Below are 19,952 nucleotides of genomic sequence, written 5' to 3'. Positions count from 1 at the left end.
AATTAATTATTTACTGAATAAATCTCACAATTATATTCTCGGCTCTTGAATAAATATTTCTCACAAATGATTATTCATTAATGTGACAGTCTTTAAAGTTGTGACTCATGTATGATAAGAAATGATCATCAGTGACAAATCTGTTCTCTTAATAAACTGGATTTACTACATTTTGTTATCCACATCATGCTCCAAGCACCTAGTTACTGCACAGCATGTTTGCAGAATAATATTCCACACTAATTAGTAAGCAGCTAAGTGCTGGACTTGAATAATAACACCTGCCTGATCTTCATAGTAATTCAGCTATAGTATATTTAAAATGAAAACTAGAGATCATGGTCCCCCGTCAAATGATTCGAGAATACCCTCTGGTAATGTTCATTTTAATAATTATTTAATTATTATTTTTATTTATGACTGACTAAAGATGCTAATAAAATTTTCATTTCACTGTACTTACCACATTATCCGTACACAAATGCTACACAGATCAAGTAACAACATAGCACAATTAATATTTTCTTCTATGAAAGGAACCTTGGTCCTACAAGTCGCTGTTTATTTGGCTGCTTTAAAGCTTTTATCTGTTGCTTAACACAAAGCAACAGCTGTACCTGTGTCATTCTGCACAACAAAATTAACCCTTTAATGTGCTTCATTTTTGAGAGTAACTTGATTGTTAAAAACCCACACTTGGTGGTTTCTCTAACGTTACAATGGTGGCATGGACTTTTTAATAACATTACTGCAAATTAGACAACTGGTTACATGGATACTACTTGGTGAATCTGCCCGGAGACCTTCAGAGGGTCTACAGTTCAGGGTGAGTTGCCGGCTTGCTTGGTTGGCACAGTAGCATTTAACTTGTCAGATGACAGAGCCTGCAGTACATTATAGGCAACATGGACGCTTGATCTTTCATAAATTGGACTTAAATGTGAAACCACCTTAACATAACTTGACTGCCCAAAGTTACATTAATCCACACGCTGTGCTCGCCTTGGGTGACTAACTCAATTAGAGGGAAAGTGTGGAGGAAGAGTCTCACACGAACATCCAAACACACATCGTATACATTTACCATGATCCAACCATTAAACCGCCTCACCCTGAGCCATGCTCTCTTAAAATTTAAGGATTTACCTTAAGGAGACTTTTCTGTTTTACACAAGGAATTCCAGTCATCCATATCGTGACTGTGGGTGTACAAGAAGTGGACACCAAATCAAAACATTGCACACTTTCATTCCAGTGCCTCGTAGTCTCCCCCTAACAAACCAACCAACTAAATATACCAACAAACCAACTAACCAACAAATATCCTCATTCTCCGGGATTCCAGGCTTTGAAATTACTCAAATGATCGTCATGCTTCCACGTGCGTGTGTGTCTGTTGGGTGGGGGTGGGGGGGCTGTTAAAGCACATCACGCAACTTGTTGCTCCTGCCTCAGCTTCTCCGCAGCCGCTCGGTGACCGGAGGGACGGAGTACTGTCAGACTGCACAGAGACGGGGGGGAGAGACACACACCGACAGCATGAGGACCGTGTGTGTTTGTTTATTCGTGCTCCTCTGGATGTGCAGCTCTGACAAGGTCACAGCAGCGGGACGCAAACTCAACGACTCCTCTTTTATGCGAGAGGGAATATTTTCCTACAGGGAGCATTTACTTAATGTTTCGGGACAGTTGGACAACCAGACTTCGGGGTTTTTCCTCCTGGACTTTGACGAGGGGCTGCTGGAGGACTGGCGCTCTCTGGCCAGTAAGAAGCGCCGCGGCGGGGAGTGGCAGGACGGGAGCCTGAAGGCGCTACTGGTTGCCGCCTACTCTCTGATCATTGTAATCTCCTTGTTTGGGAACACGCTCGTCTGCCATGTGGTGGTGAAAAACAAACGCACCCAGTCCGCCACCAGTTTGTTTATCATGAACCTGGCTGTGGCCGATATCTTCATCACTGTTCTCAACACACCCTTCACCCTGGTAAGGACTCTTCTCACTCTCGATGGCTTGGGAAAGTGGGTGGAAAAACAGTTTAGGGTTTATCGGAATACAGGTATTTAACTTTACAGGTATTTTACTTTTTAGTGAATTGGATGGTAAAATATTCAAACGTGCCCAATGACTGCTAAACAGACTTTTAGTAGAAAACCATAGGTGGAGAACCTAAACAGCAAAAACAGGTTTCGCCCTCCATCATCAGGTTTACTGAAAGAGGGGTTCCACTGATTTGAGCCACTGGTGCTCCGGCAGAGAAACAGAAGTCATTTTGGACTTGGGCTTAAAGACATTTACTCTTTTATTGCGTCATCTAAACAATTTTCAGCTATTTGTTGCGTAAAAGAGATGCTCTGCTGATGGGACCCAACAGAATCCAATACCTTTCTATCTTTTCCATAACGTTATGGATTAATTGCAAACAAGACGATTGGAGGCATATTCACACTTCCATCTAAACCTTTAGAAACTGAGGAATTCATGATCATTTGTGTTTAATGAAATAGTTCATCACATTTGAATTTGACAGCTGTTAAATAGTTTGCTCGATGGATGAGATTGGAATTATGACAGGTAGCATGGCCTAAACACTGTAAATGTGTGTGTTCCCTCAGGTTCGCTTTGTGAACAGCACCTGGGTATTCGGGAGGACAATGTGTCACATCAGCCGCTTTGTTCAGTACTGCTCCCTGCATGTCTCTACTCTAACACTGACCGCCATAGCACTGGACCGACGACAGGTTTGTCAATGAGGAGAGGAAGCAGTGATGCTCATCTCTCCTTGGAGAGAATCACACTTTGATTGATAACTTTTATATGTTGTGTACTATTTTAGAGAAAATAGTGGCGACTTTTGGGTCGGTCAGAAACCTTTAAACAAGGCTTTGTCACATTATAGAGGTCTGTATTCCAGGGAGTGACATGATACAATTGTGGAGGGTGAGGACAAGAAGGCCATCTGCTGTAATAATGTGCCAAATGAACATGTAGACCAATGATCCGCTGTGGTGACCGCTGAATTTATGGGATAAAAAAAAAAAAAAAAAACCTTTGACATTTTTAACCATGTCTAATACTTACAAATTACAAAGGTATCTATGGTAATTCTGTGGGGAGAAAAATGCTAAACTAAGTGGATACAAAATACTGCTCAAAGAAAAACAAAAAGAAATCTGACAATATTTCTTGCTAAGTTTTTAAAAATTTTTTATTGTTGCACCTAACAGAAAAAACATAAGTCATTAACATCTATTCATAAAGTATAACTCTGTTAAATCCTTCTTTGAAACTCTTTTTTAAAATTCCTATCAGTGGAACTACCTTGCGCTAATGCTGTAGTTTACAGCTGCCCACCTCATGAAGCTGTTTTCATAATGAATAGTGAACTATTTCTTCTCATTCACAAGCCACTTGGAAAAACAAAAAATTTAAAATGAGTCGATTTGAAGGTGTGTTTGATATTTTCAAAGATCAAACCCAGATTAGTTTTGCACTTGGTTAAATGTCGACATGTTTCGTGTGGATTTCAACAAGGTATTAACGTTATCCCATAAATAGAACAACACATCTTCAGTGAGGCCAGAGGGAATATTGAAGAAAATCTATCAGCCTTCGATCTGTGAGTAGGTATTTGCCCTCATCTTCCCCCCTGATAGATTAACAAATCTGTTGAATAGTAACAAAAGATACTGCACACACTGGGTGCTTGACTCTTGGAAAATGTCAGGCTACAGATGATTTCACATGTTGTCCTCTGCTTGCACCTACATGCATAGCAGTATAGTGTAATCAAATACTGTAATCAAACACTGTAAAGGACATTATACTGAACATGGAAAATCAGTTAAAGTGCAGACAGAACCAATTGTCAGACTAGCTCTTCACCAAAAGACCATCTTCACAGCATCTGGAGTGCTGGTCAAGCCTGGAGCAAACCAGACATTCTCCAGTGACCTACTGTAAAGAAGCCCTCATCTCACTGCCTGCCTTCAATTTTTTAGTGCGCGCACACACACACACAAATGAGCTGTAACGCCTGCAATTTGCAGCAAAGCAAAGGGTAAAAAAATAGATGAAAAAACACTGCTGATTCTTAGAGGACACCTGTAAAGTGCACAGGTGTGCTCTAAGAATCAGCAGTTATAATGTTGATACTGTTATCAACATTTGCCAGATGGTTGAAGGAATGCAAGGTGGCCTATTGGTTTCTATAATGGTTGGCATTAAAGCTGCTCTCGCATGAAGTTGGAAAATGCAGTGTTTTAAGAGAGTTTGGCATCATAATACATTTTGACAACATTTCTACCAAGAAACACACCCTTTATTTTTATATTCTTTGTTTAATGAATGTAAAAGATATTTCATTTATCAGTTATTAAAAACAGACCAGATGACTGACAGCTAGGTATGGCAACATCACTTGAATAAACCACATTCCAATAAAATTTAATAAAATCATTTTTTGGGGGGACTAGAAGAAAGTGTTATTTGTTTTGTATGTAGGCTACACCTAAATATTTTGGATGGATGTTCAGTATTATACAGTATACTGCAAGAAGTCGTAGTCGTGACTCAATACACAATACACTTAAAAAATTTCTACCAAAAGCAGCCAAGTACATGATTTATAATTTACTTATAGTAAAAGTACTGTAGTTATTTTTTTGTGGATCATTGCAGCTCTTTGTTGCTAAATAAATGTACAGTAAATGTTGGCAGCTGGTCAAAGGGAGGTGATAAGGCGCTGCCCTCAATTATGCAATAAACCTTGTTTATTCTTACTGCACACATGATCTTCGTGGCAGAAGTTATGGAAAATAATTTTTAAATGTGTATTTAGGTAATTCCCAATGATTCTGTCTACTTCCTGTGTGTGGGCGCTGGTAAAGTGAGTGTCTATGTGGCCCTGTGAACCTCTGACAATCAGGTGACCTGAGGCTACGCTGTAATTGGCAGCTTTAGGTTTCTCCACAGGATGCATAGAGTGGCGTCCGCAACCAATAGTTTTAATGGTTTTAATGACTGCCGCAGCTAGGCAGATTGGTAATGTCACCGCAGAAGGAGGAGAGGTGAAGGGGAGCCACCAAAAAAAAAAAAAAAAAAAGTATCTTCAAAAAAATGAGGACAAGGGTTTCAGCTGCAGACGAGTAAAGTTCATTTGCTGTTTGTTATTTCAAAGTTCCACAAAACATGTTTGTGAAAAATACAAAGAGAGTGATTCAGATAGTGCTGTGATGTTAACTTTTCACTGATAGTTGAACCTTACAAAATATCATTAACGTTAATTAAATATTAGCCTACATTTCAGATTCATCAAATGCCCATAAGCAGCAGGTGAAAGAAGAACTATGGTTTAACTGGTGGCCTTTTTAGCAGAAATAAAAACTTTTACTGTTCTCCAGATGCACTGAACTTGATGTAAATGTTCTAATCTCTTGTCTAAGGAAAATAATCACCCTGCGTTAACATTGAAACATGCTGGAGAATTAGTTGCTAAACTTATGACTTCGTAAAGTGGAACTGGGGCTTTAAACTGTACTTGTTGTATCAGTATTTAGTAATAGCAGTTTTATCTGTGATGTAAGTGAAATTATGTCATCACTGCCTGTGGGTCTGTGACCAGTCTCCCACCAGACTGGGACATACCCGGAAACACTTCCCCTTCACAGATCACTTTGTCAGTGCCACCCTGCTGCAGGAGGACACGTTTGACTATTATATGACTTGCTAAAGATCCTCATAACCTCACCATGACCTCAGCTGAATCTCAGAGACATTTCTCTACCTGGGAAAGAATGAAAAGTTTTCCAGAAAACACCAGGAGCCAGGACAGACTGAATACCATGGCCATCTTGTTAGTAGAACAGACACTTGTGACTGAGACTTTCATGAGAAATCACTGAAACATTTGCAGACCTGAGGGAGACAAATTAAAACACATGTCAAATACTGTTAGTGGGTCCTGTTCAACATCACATAAGAATTGGGCAAAATTTGGTTTGTTTAGTTGTAGCGGGGCACTAAAGTATTACAAAGATACTACATTGATTTAGCAGAAATGTAAGGGACAAAATGTAACTATATACCACTATACTGTATATTAACAACATCAGATGTCACTGTATTCCCTACTTTTGTCCCATACATGATACTGTTTACACCTAGAATAGTCTGTTTTGGAAGCCAAAGTTTTTTGATTTTACACTCAAACCAAATAACCTTAAACATGACTATGGCAATGATCATTTAGTTGACAACTTGAGGGCTTTCATCAGAAAACAACTGTGCTCCTTACTCAACCTAATTTGCAGTGCTCAAAGTGGAACAAAATAAGTGTCTTTACGACTTTGGGGTCAGGATTTAGTGATCATTGTTGGGCTTTTATGATGACACTTTAGTTAATGGTAATAGACATAAATGATGGGTTGAAGCTTTTACGCATATTTCTCGGCTGTTATCATGGGTTTGGCTATATGATCTGATCCTTTTCAGTTTTCCTTTTCATCACATAGTGGCAGTAAAAGCCTTCAGGAGTATTTGCAATATAATTTCAAGAATAAAAAGCAGACCAGCGATAAGATGCCAAGAAAGCTGGAAATAAGCTCAGGATGAACATAATTAATGAGCCAGTGGATGGTCACGTGAAGCCCCACTGCGCTCTAGCACACGTGTCCTGGTGCCTTCAGACAAAGAGAAAAACATGAAATTGTATCAATCTATCATATTAAAGTATGAATAAGCACGAACCGATCTGCCACAGTTGTCAGTGGGGTAACACCAAGAACTTTGTACTGCTTTATATCATGCCCTTCTCTGCCTCTAAGGAAGCAAAGCGTATATTAAGTTCAGGAATTGTTTGGAGCACTGGTTGTTATATTGTTTGATCGACTTTGACTTGACAGGGTGAATTTGACACCACATTCATTGATCCCCATTAGTCTATTGACTTTCACTTAAGTCGTGTGCGCTCCTGCAGGGTAAATACAGATCGTGGCAGGCAGGTCAAATATAGCACCGCACTAAGTTATGATTAAAATTACTATGCACCAAACTCTAATATGTCAAATACGTTTTTAAAATAAGTCCCTCCATGAAAGGAGGGACTAACACTATACCTGCTTGCACGTGGTTAGCTGAAGCGATTCCTGTCTCAGTATTGATTTGTTGCCATGTACAACGATTTTTGGAACGACAACATTATCACAGAACAAATAAGATACATTGTGGTCTAAGTCCGCACCTCCAATAACTGATCCAATACTGCTTTCATGAGCATCCACTATTTTCTGTGCTACACTACACCCTCACTTCCTTGTTAACCCCCCCACCCCAACACACATACACACACTAACATACACACACACACACACACACACACGCACAAACACACACACACACACACACACACAAACTTGTTCAGGTTTTTTAGAAATATCCTGGCTTCTTTCCTGTTTCTTAATTTAGGTTTAATTGTGTTTTGGCATTCCCTGTGTATACTGTAACATTCAGTGTTACAGTGACTTCACATTGGCGGAAAATAATTTAAACTGGAATGTGGTTTGTCCAATGGTGTTGCCATTTGTAGCTGTTCAAAATAGTGGAGCTTTGCATTCCTGCAATCTTATGACAAAATGTTTGTCATAACTAATAAGCAAAGCATACAATATATTTATGATTTAACATTTTGAAAATAAACACGTTTCTTGCTAGGAATGTTATCAAAAGGCATTTTGGTGAAGAAACTTTATTAAAACACTGCATTTTTCACATTTAGGGTATTCTACATTTTCATGTGAGACTGGGTTGTTCATCCTTGTGTTTGTGTCTCATGTTTATTTCTTCTCCCCTCTCGTCTTATTTCCCTTTCCCTCATTTCTTATTTCTCCATTGGCACACATATTCCTTCTGTCCACTCTTGAGCATTATCTTGCTAAAGAAACTTATATTGTATTTTCTTTATAGAAGTAAAAGGAAAACAGTATTTTTCAGCTTCTGTTTGAGTTCACTTGTTGTGTCAGAAGGTAGCAATAAGGCTACGACTCCTCTCTAATAAAAAACAAGAATCTAAAGCACTGTTATGAAAATTGTGACACTTGAGGACATGCAGAATAATGGCTGTAATCTTGTTTCACAGATGGGTCTGAACTCGTTCCCTTGTTTATTGACTTTTCCCTGCATAAATAAAAAGAAAGTAGAATCGGCAGCGATCAATGCCAAAAATCTATTATCACCACAAAACACTTTGCACACGCTGAGTCCTCTTAGGGTACTCTACAGCGAGTCATAAACAAGGATTTCAGGCTCTTTTGCATCATCATTTTCTTTAATTGCGACAGGTTTAGTGTTGTATCCCTGTGATTTATGTTTTCTCAAAGAAGTGTCCATGCAATAGCACGTTACGTTTTAGCATTCACTCTTTTGACACAGCTGTTGTCATGGAAATGTCACCTCAAAATGGTAGCTGTCATGGAGGAGATCTTCATTAGCTGCTTGACTTTGCTTGTTAGTCAAAGAGTTGTATTTTAAGGAGTTATTGTAGATGGCAGTGTCAAAGTTCATCTGCAGCCTCTCACAGTGACCAGAGAGGTTTCTGGTTTTAGCAACTTGAAACCTGGACAGATGTCTCATTTATCAATGTGTCCCCTTTATTGTTTACTTTTGTATAAATGGCACTGTCAAAATATTTATTATGAATTATGACACAATATGTGTTGCAGTATGTGTTATACATTTCTACATAAACAGCAGATAGATACAGTAAGAAGAAATACAATAAAAATACATACAGTGCCCCAGTATCACACTACATATTAAAAGTGTACAGCTGCAAGCATCATTTCTAATCTTTCATAATGGATACATTAGTATATAAACCCATTTTTCACAAATCTTCTGTAGACAATGCAATAAATGCTAATCGAAAAAATATCACCCTGTAATAACAAATATAATCATCAAGGCAGCAATAGCAAAACTTTGTATAGGAATACATTTTGCCAAAATAGTTCAGCAACTGTTACAGATAAAATACTTAAAATACACCCACTGACAAAACACTGGATTGGATTTCAACAAGCTCACTTGAACCTAATTTCCATCCCCAGCCTGATTTGTAATATACACGCAGTGTACACTGATCTCTATTGTATACAGCAGCTAGTATTTGGAACAAAATGAACTGCTGCAAGTCAACAGATTTACAATTAGCAATTGTACAAATGTCAGTGACCATACAAAGAAACAAGGCCAGGAGACAACAAAAACTATTTTTCTTAAATCAACATTTGTATCTCTGCAGTTTCTTTTGTGCATAACACTGTGAGCACTTAGTGTCTTTCAAAGGGTATTTTAGTATGCTGGCATACTAAGTGTGTTTGAGTATATTTATTCATTTATTTAATTTAATTTTGCTTACTATATGTACAAAACATGCCCACAATTAAGTGTATTGTGTACTGGGTCATGACTACAGTGTCTGTACTTTCCAAGTTGCTCTACTTGAAGGGAGAGACAAATGGAGAATAATGAATTGATGTGGCTGTTACTGGGACATATAGAAGCCCTTGAGCCTAGAAAAATTGTGGATGCCATTGTGACCCAACCACAGAGGATTTTCCAGCAAAGAAAAGATGTTGCAGCACCTGCAGCAGCTGCAGTGTTTCAGGCTTTTAAGAGGTCCAGCAGATGCACATTGTGATCTGGACGTATTTCTGAGTGCTGGAATGCTTCAGGATGTAGTGAATTATGCTGTTTAATTTATCTCCATAATGGATACACATTATATTACACATTTATCCAGCATAGCATGCAAATAAAACTATGAAACAGAGGTGGTGATCCTTCAAAGGGTGGGAGCACTCATTTGAAAACAAAGGCTGTAAATTAAGGTCTTCATTTAATCTGCTAATGTACCAAAGTCCAAAAAGCTTCTATTTTGAGAAGTAACTAATTTGCATGTCCCTCCTAATGGGAATATTTGACTGATTTGTTGTGCAGGCAGTTGGTGAAAAATGCACTCTGATATACATGTGTACAATAAACAGACAGTGAGGTAGAATGGATGCAAATCTTGCTGGTGTATTGTTAGCTTTTCCTATAAGGCCAGTATTTGCTTTTGGATTTTTGAGGAACATGATGATTTCCACTCCTAGAATATCAAAATATTTTTTGCCCCAGCAGCAGATGTACTTTAAACTCTGGGTCAAATTTGTAATGGCACTTCTGATAATTAACGTGTCCTCTGCTGCCAGTGGAAATTACTTTTAACATTTTTTTTTGATGAGAATCATGTTGAAATTCAGCTTAATTAAAACACACTTATTTTTAATGGAAAGCCTCAATTTTCTAAACCCATCTGCATGATTTAATAATGTATCACTCTTGGCCTTTAAACATTGGACTTGAAAACATTGGACTTACTTTCCTTCATAACCACCAATAACTGTTCCCTTGATGGGCAATTAACTATTTGGCCATTATTTGCTATAGTCATGAGGCAAGATGAAAGGTTGTTTAGTATCAGTGAAGAAAAATAAAGGTTTTGATATTACGATCCTGTTTATGACCAATGATTAATCTTTCATTCATATTAGAGTGGATTGCCACATTTAACTAACATGCTTGAAGAGATCAAACCACAGTCTGCTTTCTAACTCTGAGAGTAACCCTGGCTTCAGTTTATGAAGTTGTTTGACATTGTTAAATTCAATTTAATTCAGTTTAATAATATATAGATAGCTCCAAATTGCAACAAAGTAATTTTACAAAGTTAGGCCAAGATCTTACAGAATTATAAAGAAAAACTCAACAAATTCCCCGTGAGCATGCACTAGATGACAGTGGAGACTAAAATTGGCCTTTACACGAAGAAACCTCCAACGTAACCAGGCTCAGGGTGGGTGACCATCTGCTTCCACTGGCTGGGGCGAGTGGAAGGCAGAGAAGAGGAGAAAAGAGGAGCAACAAGAAGCTAAAACCAAAACTATAATCAGGGAGGTGATGAGCAGCTTCCAGGTGGCACCACCAGATATTGCCTGGAACACACAGCTCCCTTCCATCATACCTGCTAAAAGGACTGAGACAGAGAGAGAGGAATATCTCACAGCCTGGCTGCTCACATGCTTGAAGAAAAAAAGATGCAGTGATTTTCAGGAGAGATCAGTAATCTTGTCTCGTCGGCAGGACTACATGGTCTACACTGCACAGACTGGATCAGTTTACTAATTAAGTTAAGTAATTTAGATTAAAATCTCTATCAGCCAGCAATTGGTACAGAGCCTGTAATAGTTAGGATGTATAAATGAGGTTTAAGTTAAAACTGTTTTATTCATACAGATTTAACTAGAGATTTTCTCATTATTCCCACCTTTACAGTTCCTGCCTTTCATTTTTGCTGGCTACAGCTATGGCCAAATTACAATACTTAACTATGCATAGACATTAACAGTCTTCTCCGTCTGATATACTGATACACTTGTTCTAAGGAACAAAGCCTGTTTCAGTACTGATACGGGCCAGAGAGAATAGCTTAAACCTGCATTTTAAATTGTTAACCTGTCCCTCAGTATATTCCATTCTGAAGCTGAACTGCTACCATAGCATATTATTTATGAACAGCTGCAAAACAGGGAGGGCTCAAATTCAGAACTTGATAAAAATCTGACATGCTTCACTGTAACCGGTCAGTCAAACCATAGCACTTCAGACAAGTGCTGGAGGTAATGAACTGTGGAATGCAAATATTATTCATATTGTCATGTTCACAGTGAATTTACAAGTTGCTGAATTTTCATAACAATGTTTCCTTGGGCGTTGGTGGGTTTGTAGCTGAAAATGAGTAATTTCTGTATTTGACAGATAAACAGGAGCTAAAGCTGCTATTAAAGCCCTAGATTGTGGCAGTGGCTCAGCTGGTAGAGTGGCCTGCCTACCAACTATATTGTTGGAGGTTCACACCCTGAACACATGTCGAAGTGTCCCTGGGTAAGACACTGAACCCCCAACAGCCCATCCCCATCCCCAGCCGTGCAGTGCTGGTCCCACTCCCGGTAGAAATTGGGAGGAGGGTTGTGTCAGGAAGTGCATCTGGCATAAAAACTGTGCCAAATCCACATGCAGTGGCAACTCTGGACTCACAGGATAAGCTGAAAAAATTATACTATATAAAGAATACTATATTCATGCAGACTGCTTGTGAATTTGCACTGAATGTGGTGACTTATTTTCTCAGGTGATTTTACACCCTTTGAGACCAAGAATGTCCCCGGCTCAGGGTGGTGTTTGGGTTGCTGTTATCTGGATAATGGCCAGCTGCTTCTCCCTCCCACATGCAATCTATCAAAAACTCCTGACTTTTTCATACAGGTAATATACTTCTCACTCACACATTTCATTGCACAAACTATAATATTGATTTAGGATAGCAACAGGGTCGGACTTTAGTAATTAGACTACAATGAGATGATTTGGAGCATCTTTGGAGTTGGAAGACTTTGAGGGATTTGGAGGGAGAGAATATGGAAAAGAGGGAGGACAAAAGGCAAAACCAGTGTACAGACTTTTAACATTAATTGTTAATGAAAATTATCATCATCGGTTGTAGGTCTGTTTTAACCTTTCACTAATCCTTTTTTCCAGTAAGGAGAAGGAGCGAAGCCTGTGTGTCCCAGACTTCCCCGAGCCATCAGATTTCTACTGGCAATATATGGACCTCCTAACTTTCATATTGCTTTATATGCTGCCACTCCTCATCATCACTGTCTCCTACACCACAGTTGCCCGTCGGCTTTGGCGCCACAATGCCATTGGTGACACCACAACAGCCCAGCACGCCACCCAGAGAAGAAAGCGTCGGCGGACGTTGGCAATGTTGCTCCTGGTGGTGGGAGTCTTTGCTGTTTGCTGGTTCCCCCTCAACTGTTACGTGGTGCTGCTGTCCAGCCAGGCCATCTACTCCTCCAACGCCCTTTACTTCTGCTTTCACTGGCTGGCTATGAGCTCCACCTGCTACAACCCTTTCATCTACTGTTGTTTGAATCCCACCTTTCGCCAGGAGCTTCGGCTCCTCATCGACATGTGCAGGAGGAGACGGAGGGGAGTGGCTGGGTTAGAACCTGAGCTCCACCCCGCAGCTGCATGTGGTCCTTGTCACAGGACAGCCTGGCCCAATGACCGTGAGTCCTTGGGGCCAAGGCACGCTTTGTCACACCCAGACCATGCTTCGGTACAGCAGAGTCATGCCTCTTCCAGTCAGTCCCACAACCTCAAAGATACACATGTGCTTTTTACTGCGAAGCAGGTTCTCACAGGGAGAACTGACATTCTCTCAGTGGAGCCCATTGTGGCTGTGAGCTGACTGGAGGGACTACTGTGTGATGCATTTGCTAAATCCGTCTTGAGACAACAGTGAAACCACAAGGTCCATTTAGCAGCTATTCTGGAGCCTTCAATCACATCGTGCAATCTTCCCTCAGCAGAAACTGTACTGTAAATGTTACATTTATACTCCTTGAAGACTTCATTTTTATCTTGAAAACAGGAGTTGACAACAGTCAGAGCACAAGCTCGAACAGTGTGCTTATTTAATTGTCACATCGCAAACTGCAACCATAATGAATAATTCATTATAAATCTTGTCCAACTGAAGTTTCTTATCATTATATTTGTACAAAAAAACGCAACAGTCCCTCACGCTGCACAACAGAATGTCCTGTAAATTTTTGTGAAGCATCAGGCATTGTTATCAATCTTTTCATGTGCCTTCTGTGTCTTTTTTTCTTCGCAGGCCTTTATGACTGGCAGAGTAGCAATAAAGTACATTCATTTCCCCAAAGCTCTCTGAAATTGTGGGAAAAAGCTTCAGTCAGTTGTAGAATTGCCATTATGACTTTGAGTTAGTGTTCTACCCACGAGGACAGAATCCTGCGAGAGGGTATGAACATGTTGTGAATTAAAATCATGTAACATTAGTCCAAATGCCACTTCTAACACTTTATGATTCACTGTCACACAGTGAGAGTGTTTTTAGAGTCAGCACAAAGAAAACCATACAGTAATAAAATATTACAATAGATTAAGTGGCTTATCTTACACTTCCTCTTGCCCTGTGCCAAGTGCTTTAGCCTATAGCCTATTCCCTGGTTTCTCCAGGGTCCCTTTAGACAGTCCAAATTTTGGACTGTGACAGTTGATAATCCCAGGGGAAATGAGATAAACCCCATGGTTGTGAATTCACAGAACTGTGAGGGTTAATTTGGAGCCCTGCCAACCAAAGAGAAAGCTTCCAGCAAAATTTTAACAGTGTCAGAAATTTGGGACCAAATTCTCACTATAAGCTTGTTCAAGATGAGGCCTGCCACACAGATGAGAGTAGGCGGCAGCAGGAACAAAATGCTGCAGTCAACATGAACAGTTTCTCGCAGCATTTTGAGTTAATGCAGGGAGTCACCTCATTAAATCTGATTTTGATCAAATAAACTTTTATCAGTCCAATTTATTTGTTTTCAGTCTCTAGTAATTACTATTTAATGGTGTTGTGTATGACGGGGCTGATTAAAGCATGGTGATTTAATAGGCAATATGTGTGATGCTGCATTTTAATCTGTAAACTCTATATCACAAAATAATGTTTCATTGAAATGTAATTGCTTGAGTTGCTGTAATTCCAGTGAATAAGATGCCGGTGAGACTTTCTGTTAAAGTTTTTCACCTCCCAATTTATCCCAAGACATTTTTATTCAAAACATCCATAAATAGTCAAAATATACAAAGGGATAAAAAAGATGGTAAAAGACAAAAAATTTGAGTGTCAGTCTTAACATCTGTGCAGATATTATTTTAAGAATCCCCATGTGTACTTGTTAAAAAAACATTTGGTCTTGCAAACAAACCAGTGGAACCAGACTAATATAATCAGATGTTTTTCAAATAAAGATAAAAAAAAAAATACCCTTTTTTTTAACATTATGTTAATGATTCCACATTAAACCAGTCAGCTCTTAGATCAAGTGAGAATCATGATAATAAAGCAGATTGCATATTGCACATGAAAATAATCACTTGTAAACATATAATTTATAATTTTGCTTATTTGTTTGCCCATCAATATGTCACACACTTTGCAATGCTGTGTTTGATGAATGTCATTTTAAAGTAACAAAAATATACGTATATAAAAAACAACAATGTCTGAAACAATGACTTAGAGACATAATTGAAGTAAACAAAATTCAGTGAGCTTTAAAAATAATTCTCTTTTTCTTTTGTGACCAATTAAAGAACCACTGCATTTTATACTTTTTTCAGCTTTTTCTTGAGGTGGCCTCTTTTCTACATGCTGTGTGCATGCAGGTTCTTTACTTTGTCAGTGAAAGACGGCAGAATGTGTGCGCGTGGAGTCAAGGCTTGTGAAAAGTTAGGTTAGGTGTTCTTACAGCTGGTCATCTTTGTAGTTTGTCAAGTTCCCTCTCCTGCTCCTATTTTGAAAACTAAAAATCACATGTTCTCTTTGAAGGTCTAACCAAGAAAATTCAGGGTCATGTTCTTCTGCAACATGCTGTCCTTGTGATGGTGTTCAACCTGGGTGACTGCAAAATTTAAAATACATGATACAGATAGTTTTTAGAACATTTTAATTGAAGGAGAATAGATATTTAATGTATTAATATGAAATCTTTTTTTAAATCAAATAAAATTACATTATTTGTTAATTAAAAACTTGAGTGTTGTACATGTGGTAATTCATCGTAGCACAACATAAGTGTTAATCAATAAAACAATACAGATTTTGTGTTAAACCCTCATTTGTGGTTGTTTGATACATATTTTCAGCTTTGGATAACTTCAGCTTCGGACATTGTGTTCAAACACTGTTAAATCTCATTAAAATGTAAACTTTGTACTCTGTCTGGTTTTTAACTTTGATGAATTCATGCAGTTACAGTAAAGCATAATGGACCATGAAATATCCTGAAAATACATAGTTGTGAGTGATCTGTACTTCTTGTGGACAAAATGTGTTTTATGTCTAAGAAAGTGAAAGTAAAAAAATGTGCACGGTTTTGTTAAAGAAAAAGTGGGAACATTTCTAGAAATCTATTACTGGAAATAATGAAGCAGCTAGTTTGTTGTTTGATTTGTTTGCCGCATCCTGGGAGCCAAAATAAAATCTTTATTGAATTTCATGTCTCCTATTAATCTGTTTTCAGCTTCTGTGTCCATCTGTCGATTGTACATGATCCTAAACTTTGCCTTTGAATGTTCTTTTTTCCTTTCATCAATTAAAGCCACTGAGCTTTAATTCTCAACATATGTTGCTGGAAAGAAAAGAGATTAGTGTCTGTGGTTTGGCATTTTAAACATAATATGCCTTCAAAATTAATAAAGATCAGCATTTACTGTAGGTTTTCATAAGGCATACCACGACATGTCTCCAAATAAGACCAGCAGGGCTGGAGAGTGGAGGGTGATTTTTCCCTTTGTGTTGTCCATTCAAACACGCTAAGGCCACTTCCTCATTCACAGCACATAGTGTGGCAGAGCTGCTGTGCAGAAACGTGAAGGTATTCAGTTTTGTCGATGATGTAAAGTCACAGAGACAGAAAAAAGGCAATAAAAACAGCCTGACACAGGATGCTCCAGACAGGTGACCCAGTGACCTCATCTCTGCAGAACACTTTATTTTCTTTTTGATTTTAGTGTGCAGGATTTTACACTTTTGGTTTACTGTCATTCCAGTCAAAAATGCTTTTGGCTGCAGATGGCAGCTGGTTTTAACCCAAAAAGAAAAAGAGAGGAAAGAAAAAGGGTGATGTTGCTACACATGATAACAGGCCTCATGAAACACAAGCATTTAATGATTTTAAGTAGCCTAGACAGTGAAAACTGTTAGTGTAAAAATTTTTTAGCAAAACAAATCCCTTTTTCAGAAACTGCAGCTTTCTCTAAAATGAAGGAAATATGCAGACCTCTGTGGAATAAAACATGTTTTGGTTTCTTAGAATCTAAATGCCACGGTCCATAAATCACCACTAGCTGAGGCGAAACACCATGAAGATTTAGTTTCTGACATTGAAGGTAAAGATTGGTTTGTGATAGGAGCGGAATCTGGCAAAAAGAAAAGTTTTAGAAACATTTGGTTATAGGACCAAAACAGCTGCACTGACAACCTTGTAAATGTCAGGAGCATCCTACCTCTCAATTGAAAACAATTGTATATGATGTGAGTTACAATGTAGACATGGTGGTTGTATTTGTCAGTGGTGGTCTAGTGCTATCAATAATCTGGCTGTGGGCTTCTTAAAGAGGATCTGGTTTCCTGTATTTCTCTTCAACAGCATTTCCATAATGCTCATAATTCAACAGGAAGTGACTAATATGTATTGTTGAGTTTGTCCAATCTAGAGGAATAAGGTGAGGAATCACATGCAGCCTACTACTGTAGCTGCTGTCCACAGCCACAAGAATGAAACTACGCATCAGCAGACATCCAAACTCTCCCAGAGGTGCAACTTACATACAACACAGCATCTTTTCTTGTTGCGAGTACATCCATTATTTACCATTAGGACATAAGCTCTGCATAGTGTAAGTAGCCTCTCATCTGCAGCACCTTAACTTTGGTTAAGAATTAGACTCAACATTGATCTGCTGCACTCCTCGCAAGCCCGTCAGACAGGCAGGTCATTGCTATGAAATTGTAATCAAAGCTTAATGCATATTACCTGGGGCTAGTCTGTGCCATTTAATCCTCCTGTCAATGGTTGTTGGCCCAAGTGAATAAAAATAAAATAAACTTGTAGCATATATATATATATATATATATATATATATATATATATATATATATATATATACATTTGTTAAAGTTTGATGCAGAACATGCATGACTTGCTTTTAGGTTCATTTTTCTCTATCCTTTCCACTTTCTTACTTTATGTACGTCTCCCTGTTGGCACTGTTTTGTTCTTATGCTCCATCCTTTCCTCCCTTTCTGAATTATTTGTTATCTAATTTTTCCAGATTTCTCATTTCTTTTAACTTTTGTTGGTAAACATTGATTTTGTTTACCATGTTAATGCGTTTAAACTTAAGCAATGTTTAAATATGCTGTGCTGCTTGACAGAAAGTGACTAAGAAATAACATAATTTTTTTAATTTCTTTCCATTTCATACATTTTTTTTCTTAGAATGTGAATTGACTGAAGATAATTTATTTTTTAAATAGATGTTTTACTCATCAGATGGTTGACAGTATCATACATAGTCAAAGCCCCATACTTACTGTGAACCTGTGTTTGTACAGTCTGTAAGTGAAAATTCCAGGTTTGCCCTATTGGCTTAAGTTTGATTCTTTTGTGATGGGAGCAGAATCTATGGACATGGAGGAACAAGTTTTCTGTCTGCAGAGTAATACTTTGCATTCTGATTTCCATGGTAATATAACCAAAACTAAGTTGCACTGACAAAATTGACTGTTAAGTCCCAGAAACTGAAAACGTCAGGAGCCCACTACCTCTCAGTGATTGGGAAATGACTGTGAGGTGAGTTAAAATGTAACACGCTCAAGAGTATGACCTACACCTGTTGTGTGAAAAGGGTTCTGGGGTGTTTCTCCTACTAAGTCTGCTAACAGGAACACAGCAAGCTGGCCAATAAGAACAGAGCAGGCTCTGCGCTCAGGAAGCCTTAAATCCACAGGAACTGATATGAACTACTTGACTTACTTAAGTCATAAGCAAGTCATACAACCTTCTTTCAGTAGAGTGCTGAATAATATATAAGCCCTACATTTCCTTGATGCAGTACACAAACGTAAAAAGCTGGTGAAGTCAGTACTGTTTTTAAGACTGCTACTATCCTGCTCTTCATCAATTAAAGAAAGAGCAGGGCAGAAAAATTAGAAAAATGCATGAGAGGACTTGTTTAGAGTTTGGAAATATACAAAATTCAAATTTGATATAACCCAAGTATATTTTGTGATGAAGTTAAATAGTCTTAAAGGATGGATAGAGGGAATGGCAATTTAGGAAAAAGGATCATTCTGTCAATTTTCCCTAAGAGGGCAAATGCTGTGCTCTCACTCCCCGACTCACAGCGAGCCCTTCCTGCAATATGGAAATGTTCCCATCCTCACCAAACAGCTGCTCTTACCAAAGAACTGCAGGTGAATTACTGACACTTACACAACCAAACAGCGTGCTTCAAATTGTTGTGCCCAACTGTCACTGATGTAAGATGTAATAATAGTAATAATATGAAATAGGTGGTCTATAAGTGTGAGCCCGTGAGGTCATCCTGACCAGCTGTGCCAACACAATGCCATTCCACAACACTGTTGCAAGAAATGCATATTAAAAGAGCAGGTGGGACAAACACATACTACCCTCACAACATGTGATTGTGCAAGCAGTGACCTGCAGTACATTCGGCCATTATGAAAATGCCACAACTAAGCTTTATATCCTTGTAATGACAGGCAAAAGTGCACAAAAATTACGCAGGCAGACTTGTAGAAGAATAATAATTCCACACGTTTTCTGCATTTTATCATTTTCTTTTACTTTGTAATGCCATTACTTCATGCCGTTTTTTTTTTTTAAACGCATTCGGTCTACTTACTAATTTGTTGTAAACCTGCATATAATCAGACAAAAGTTATGACATGTAAAATGAAGATGTAGCGTATGATTTACTACTTCTTTAATTTAAGATGCAGCCATGTTTTTTGTCAGTTGAAGCTGCAAGTTAATTTAAGTATCTGATTAGCAGATCAAATGTCTCCTGAGAATGTGCTTCATATCTAAATGCTTGATATCTAAATTTCTGTGCATTGATTGCTGACCTTTGAATACTTCTTTTAACATGCCTAACGTCTCTTGTTTTAAAAGCCCAAGTTTCCATGAAAATATTACATTTTTTCAATGTGCTCTTAAACTCTGACCCTGTGGTCATTTTAT

At 38.4% G+C, this 19,952-nt stretch overlaps 1 protein-coding gene across 1 annotated transcript; it reads left to right on the top strand.

The window, feature by feature from the left end:
- The first annotated feature begins 1,420 nt into the window (after window positions 1-1,420).
- Window positions 1,421-16,173, top strand: gpr83 (G protein-coupled receptor 83). The gene is made up of 4 exons (XM_067497379.1): window positions 1,421-1,983; window positions 2,613-2,738; window positions 12,227-12,360; window positions 12,634-16,173. The coding sequence occupies exons 1-4, from the start codon at window positions 1,540-1,542 to the stop codon at window positions 13,349-13,351; spliced, it is 1,422 nt and encodes a 473-aa protein (XP_067353480.1). The 5' UTR covers window positions 1,421-1,539; the 3' UTR covers window positions 13,352-16,173.
- Window positions 16,174-19,952: the final 3,779 nt, after the last annotated feature.

This window comes from Channa argus, chromosome 3 (genome assembly GCF_033026475.1).
Source record: "Channa argus isolate prfri chromosome 3, Channa argus male v1.0, whole genome shotgun sequence".
Classification (NCBI taxonomy): Eukaryota; Metazoa; Chordata; class Actinopteri; order Anabantiformes; family Channidae; genus Channa; species Channa argus.
Note: the sequence above shows the minus strand (reverse complement) of the source record. Positions and strands in the feature narration are given on the sequence as shown.

Excerpts from the sequence above, each read along its gene's own strand:
- gpr83 (XM_067497379.1), top strand. The coding sequence starts at position 1,540 with ATGAGGACCGTGTGTGTTTGTTTATTCGTGCTCCTCTGGATGTGCAGC. Across the intron at positions 1,984-2,612 it reads TCAACACACCCTTCACCCTG|GTTCGCTTTGTGAACAGCAC; the intron begins GTAAGGACTCTT and ends GTGTTCCCTCAG. Across the intron at positions 2,739-12,226 it reads TAGCACTGGACCGACGACAG|GTGATTTTACACCCTTTGAG; the intron begins GTTTGTCAATGA and ends TTATTTTCTCAG.